The sequence below is a fragment of the Propithecus coquereli genome, unplaced genomic scaffold (assembly GCF_000956105.1).
Source record: "Propithecus coquereli isolate 6110/MARCELLA unplaced genomic scaffold, Pcoq_1.0 Scaffold133, whole genome shotgun sequence".
In the NCBI taxonomy this organism is placed as follows: Eukaryota; Metazoa; Chordata; class Mammalia; order Primates; family Indriidae; genus Propithecus; species Propithecus coquereli.
The window spans coordinates 3,480,709-3,486,480 of record NW_012137525.1 but is presented as its reverse complement, the minus strand read 5'-3'; the positions used below and the strand labels follow the sequence as shown (position 1 = coordinate 3,486,480).

Sequence of the window (5,772 nt, the reverse complement as noted above, 5' to 3'; positions counted from 1 at the left end):
AGAACAAATATCCTTTAACTGGAATATTTTAGAGCTCATAGTTACATCCTCTTGACTGAATTCATTAATTCCTTTTTTCATAAATCCATATATGTATCCAAGCATATGCATTTATTAGTCTACATGCCCATATTTACTACATAAGAGTCAAGTAAATTATTTTAGGTTCTTCAAGTGAAAGTGCTTCTGACAACAAACTATTTCTATAATTGCCCTATATCCCCCCAAAAAGTTGCTTTAAATCTGTGTAGAAAAATGCATAGCTATTTCTAAAAAGTAAGACTACACACCAAAACATGCTTTGTCAGGAAAACTAATCCATGCATTTGAATATAACCCAAATTATCTTATTTTTATTAAAGTGAGGCCAACTTAATTAAACATCATCTAGAATCAAGATACACCATTAAATTATTTGATTCCAGAAAATGTCAAAAATCATTTGGCCAAAACTTAAAACAGCAAACACTTTCTCCTTGTCCCTTACATTAAAAAAGGGCTGGTTGGACCAATATGATCAATATAACTGCATATATATTAATCTACCTTAACATTTCCATTCATTAGCATTTTATCACAACATACAAAGCCCCGTATGCAAATTCATTGCAAAGGCTTCCCCAAAAAAGATATAAGCACAAAACATCAGGCAGACAATCTTCAAAGTTTTATTACACTAACTTCAGGTCAAATTTCCACAACTGTGTTCTCGTCAATTTACTATCCTTGCTTGGCTTCTTAAAATGGTAGTACCAAAAGATTTGTGGGGTAAGGAGAAGAGACCACTTTAAGAAGCACTACATTTACTCATCTTTCACAAGGCAACGGAGTTGAGCATTTCACTGTTCAAGAAAACAAAGCTTTAAAAGCATCCAGGAGGGCAGACAGGCAAACCAGGCTATGGACACTCTTCCATTTGTCAAAATCAAATCAGAGAAAATCTAATCCACACAGATACAAAAGGCATGGATGTTCATCTTTTCTTTTTCTGTTGCCGCAACATTTTTCTTCTTTTAATTATCATATCATGTAGTTTCTCAAGTCCTTCCTTTAGTCCATCTCCTATGATTGCACAGGTAGGCTGCAAATGCCAAGGAGTTGATGAACTCAGTTCACCCATTGCTAACAATTTCTCAATTTCTGAGAGAGACAGTGAGTTCCTCAAGTCTTGTTTGTTAGCAACTATAAGTACAGGGACTCCTTGATTTTCTGATATCCTAGTTATTTTATGAAGTTCAGTTTTGGCTTCTTCCATCCTTTCAACATCAACAGAGTCCACAACAAACACAATGCCATCTGTGCATCTGGTATATGACTTCCACAGTGGCCTTAATTTCTCCTGACCACCTACATCCCAGAAATGAAAAGTGACTGTTTTAGAATTTCCCAAGGTTACCTTAATTTTCTCAGTGTTAAATCCTTTGGTAGGTACAGTATTTACAAATTCATTGAACTGCAGTCTGTATAAGACAGTTGTCTTTCCAGCACAGTCCAAACCCAGAATAACAATGTGGAAGGACTGAAATGAAGGTAGGCTGGACAGGATAGAAGTCTGTTCTGATAGTCCATTCCCCATTTCCAGCTGCAAATAAGTGTCCCAAATTGAAATGCTTTCTTCTTACTGCTTTAGAACTTCTATTCCTGGGTGATCCAGCTATAAGACTTAAGGGAGGGAGGAAGGAATGAATAAGTTAATCCCATGAAATATATTAAAACGCGTTTTCTCTAATTTTGCCCCAATAAGCAATACGAGGAATTTAAAACTTGCTTTAGCAAACAAACCAGATAACATATGAAACATACTTAAATTGAGATACTTTACTCTCCTGGGTCCCCAAACCTCAAAGACCTCATTCCGGATACAACCTAGTCACCAGTATCTGGTCTAAATCGGCTTAACCACAGAAGTGCCTTCTTTTGGCAGAGAACTAATAACAGATAATCCTATCTTGGGAATCTAATTCCACATGCTTAACAGCTACCCAAGATCACTGTTAGCACCCATCCCCCAAAATAAAAACGTCTCACCTCCCGAATTGGAGTCTGGGTCCCAAAGAGAAAGCATTGGCAGGCGTTTCTACGCGGGGCGAAATCTCCCCAACGTCCGCTCAGTTTAGCTCTCCGAGCAGCTTTGGCAGTCGGGACACTAGAAACCTAGGACTCAGACTCTGACCACGCCCACTCATCACGGCCCACCCATGATCCAAAATCCCATTGGTCACCCGCCTCACGGAACACAGGCAATTCCCGCCCCCGTGCCCTAATTGGTGAGGGTAACTGCCGCTCCCAGCGTGGCGGAGCAGGGCTCTCCCTCGGTCCACCGGCACCACCTGTTGCCCTTAAGTTAGAAAACAAGGCACTCTCCGAGGGAGCCGAGCGGCCCCTGCAGGGTAAGGGGAGCCTCGGACGGTCAGGTCGCCGCCGGCTCCGCCCGCTCCGGCGCACCTGCAGCGCGGCCGACGGACGCGGAGCCGCGACTCCCACATCCGGGACCCGCAGTCACCGCTAGCGTATTAACCCTTTGTCCGCTGGCCGGCGGGTGCCTACTGTGGGCGCGCCGGCCCCTCAGGCGGGAAAGATCCAACCTGCGGGCCCCGCCAGGGCAGGCCCACCCTCCCCGCAGCAGGATCCAGTCACCTTGCCCTTCCGCACTCCGCCAGCTCTTCTCCCTCGGCAGGGCGTGGCCACCCCAGCCTCCAGCTCCATTGCGGCTCACCTGACGAACCGTCCTTCCCTCGTCCGTACTCAACGTCTCCCTCAGCCGCTTGGAAGGCGCGCTGATACCTGTCCGTGGGCACCGGAGAGGCCTGGGCGGTGAAAGGCGGCGAGACGCGCACCCACGGGCGCCGGGCGGGCGCCGTGAGCCAGGCTGCCCTAACGGTGGTCGCCCGCAGCTCCCCGCGCCTGCCGCGGCCCCGCCCCCTTCCCGCGCGTCGCCCGGGCGCGGACCAGTGGGGGGCGCGCAGGAGCCGGGTCTCCTAGCAACGCCAAAACAGGGTCACGTTCGAACCCGTCTGGCGCTGGCTGCCTGGTAGATCGGGTGGGGTTTCCGGCCTCCGCCGGGAAACGGTTGCTCCCGGGAGCGCTTTCTGCCGCTCCCGGCTAGCTTCGAGCAGGCGCCGCCCTGCACCGCCTTTCCTCAGGACACCGTAGGGCGTCCTCGGGGCAGCGGCCATGTGACGCAAGGTCAGGGATTCCAGAGGACACTGGACGGGCGGTCCCCTTTCCCCTTTATATTACGAGGTGACATGGAGGTACCTCAGAAGTTGCTCTGAGCAGCTGGGCCGGCTGGACTGGTAACGCACGTTCCTTTTGTAAAGCGAATGAACTCTGTGTCTCCCACGTGATTCTAGCAACGTCTCAGGGAGCTGGCGACTGGTAGAAATATCCCAGTATTTCCACAGATGAGGAAATACACTCTGAAAGATTAAGTGGATGTTTCTAATGATCCAGGGAAAATCAGTGATGGTTCTGGAACTGATAATCTAAGACTGCTAGTGATTAAATGCCTAATACTTTCCATTGGATGATTCTGATTAAGTGTGATTTCGTCCTGATCCATAAATTCGCAAATATTTATTGAACACCTAATAGGCAGTAGGCACAATTCTGTGTGCTTGGTGATAGAATGGTGAGTGAACAAAACACCATCTCTCCTCTCGTGGAATATTGGCGTCTTTATAGGAGAAAAGAAAGTAACCAGATTGTCACATGAATCAACTTATAAAATCTGATCAGTGATAATTTAAGGGTGCTTATCACAACATAGAAGAAGAGTACTGAGTTACAGTTCTGGGAAAGCGTCAATGAACAAACACCTTTTTGGTGGAGGCCGTAAGAGATTGTAACTTGGAAGAATCTATGTGATGCACTTCTTTAAAAATGTACTTTTTTTCTTTTTAAATATGGACTGAAGTTGCGTCAAGAAATATTCTGATTTTTCTCAAGATCACTATTACCAGTGATATTTGTGTCCATTATGACTAGTATAGGAACGCCGGGACTTATACTGGATGTTTAAAATAGCTGACAAAACCTAAGGACTAAACAACAATGCATAGTTTCAAGACAGCAAAACAAATTTTGAGTAAGAGCTAGGAGAAATCTCAAATGGCATATTATATTAAGTTACTTATTAAATCTAGTATTGTTAGGTAGATGTTGAGGGATTCTGGGTCTCCTAGGGATGGAAATGGGCCCCATCCGGGTGCCACCCCACCTTAATCCTGTCCTGAGTGACTGTCATACCTGGAGAAGGAGGGAATACCCTATGAATCTGCCAGTCAGAACTTAGAGTGCCAACTGTATAAGAATGCAGAGGACCCTCTAGCCCACGGGCCAAGCAACATATGTATGATAGAGTCTGGAAAGTGACCTAGAACAATCAGCTTTCAGAGAGGCTCATGGGAGATCAGCATGCATAGTAAGACTCAGGTCATATAACTCCCAACCGTCCAATCAAAATGGTTCCATGGTGACGTCTGAGTCACGAGGGAGGTCCCAATCCTGACACTATAAAACAAGACCCAGACCATAACCGAGCCTTCTTTGGCTCTTCCTTTGCTACGACAGGGGTCCAGTCATTATCTGTGGCATGTGTATCCAGCTCTGTAAGCCTGTATCTTACTTTCTTGCTCTATAATCCTATCTTTCTGTCCTCAGTAAACCTAATTTTCATGCTTGCCTTATTTTGGTGTGTCTGGTTTTCAGCCATGAGCGTGCCAAGAACTGACATTTCAGACCCTAAAACCTACTAGCATAAACTAAGAGTTGCCTTAGTTATTATTGTGGAATCTTATTAGCCATTTATAGTAATCAGCAAGTGAGTGATAAAGGGCTTAATGCAATAACTAATCTATTTTTCTGGGAAATTTAACAGGGATTCTTTACTAAACTGGAATAACTTACAAATTCTCTTTAAATCAATAATTTAGAATAAGAAAATTCCATGGCAGGCCTCTATTTACAATAACTTTGAAATCAAGTAGGCCCTTCCAGTATTCTTTGCAATGGTGCATTTCCGCACAGTCTTCCCTGGAGCAAAAAGAGAAAAAAGAAAAACATTGAGCTCTTTCAGTCTTGAAGAATCACTGAATTGCACTTTAATGTTACACCCTAGGTTTTTTAGTTACAGTGGTGGTTGGCAAACTACAGCCTGTGGGTCAAATTCAGGAGATAAGAATTTTTTTTTTTTTTTTCTGAGACAGAGTCTCACTCAGTTGCCCAGGGTAGAGTGCAGTGGCCTCATCACAGCTCACCCCAACCTCAAACTCCTGACCCGAAGGGATCCTCCCACCTCAGCCTCCCAGAGTGCTAGGATTACAGGCATGAGCCACCATGCTGGCTGAGAATGGTTTTTATGTGTTTAAAGGACTGCAAGAGAATGGATAATAAAATATGTAATAGAGACTATCTGTGCCTGACAGAGCTTAAAATATTTGTTCTCTGACTGTATAGAAAAATGGTAGCCTGTTGTATAAATAAAACTATATGAAAACAGCAACAAATGAGATAAAAAGTGATGAAATTTATGGAACATATCCACTTGGTTGCACAGTCTTTCTATAGAAGGCCCATTCAGATATTTTATTTATATATTATGCCAGGCAGGAAAAGGTTCCCTTTAGGCTGTAGCTCATAAACTGTGCAGCAGTGCCCTGGGATGCCTCAGGGAATTCCTAGGGGTTCTGTAGAATAGTTTAACTTTTTGAGGAAAACACAGTGACATCTGTTGGGCCATGTTAGCAACTATAGCTGTTAAGTTGTTTGGCT

General features: G+C 44.7%; 1 protein-coding gene across 2 annotated transcripts; it reads right to left on the bottom strand.

The window, feature by feature from the left end:
* Nucleotides 1–654: 654 nt before the first annotated feature.
* On the bottom strand, nucleotides 655–2,822 carry ARL4A (ADP-ribosylation factor-like 4A). Of its 2 annotated transcripts, none has more exons than XM_012638742.1 (2): nucleotides 2,717–2,822; nucleotides 655–1,662 (listed from the first exon to the last, which is right to left on the bottom strand). In XM_012638742.1, the coding sequence occupies exon 2, from the start codon at nucleotides 1,574–1,576 to the stop codon at nucleotides 974–976; it is 603 nt and encodes a 200-aa protein (XP_012494196.1). In that variant the 5' UTR covers nucleotides 1,577–1,662; nucleotides 2,717–2,822; the 3' UTR covers nucleotides 655–973. The 2 variants fall into 2 exon arrangements, with proteins under 2 accessions (XP_012494196.1, XP_012494195.1); XM_012638741.1 differs by lacking the exon at nucleotides 2,717–2,822 and adding an exon at nucleotides 2,029–2,131.
* Between the last annotated feature and the right edge of the window lie 2,950 nt (nucleotides 2,823–5,772).

Coding starts and splice junctions, on each gene's coding strand:
- ARL4A (XM_012638742.1), bottom strand. CDS start 1,576: ATGGGGAATGGACTATCAGAACAGACTTCTATCCTGTCCAGCCTACCT.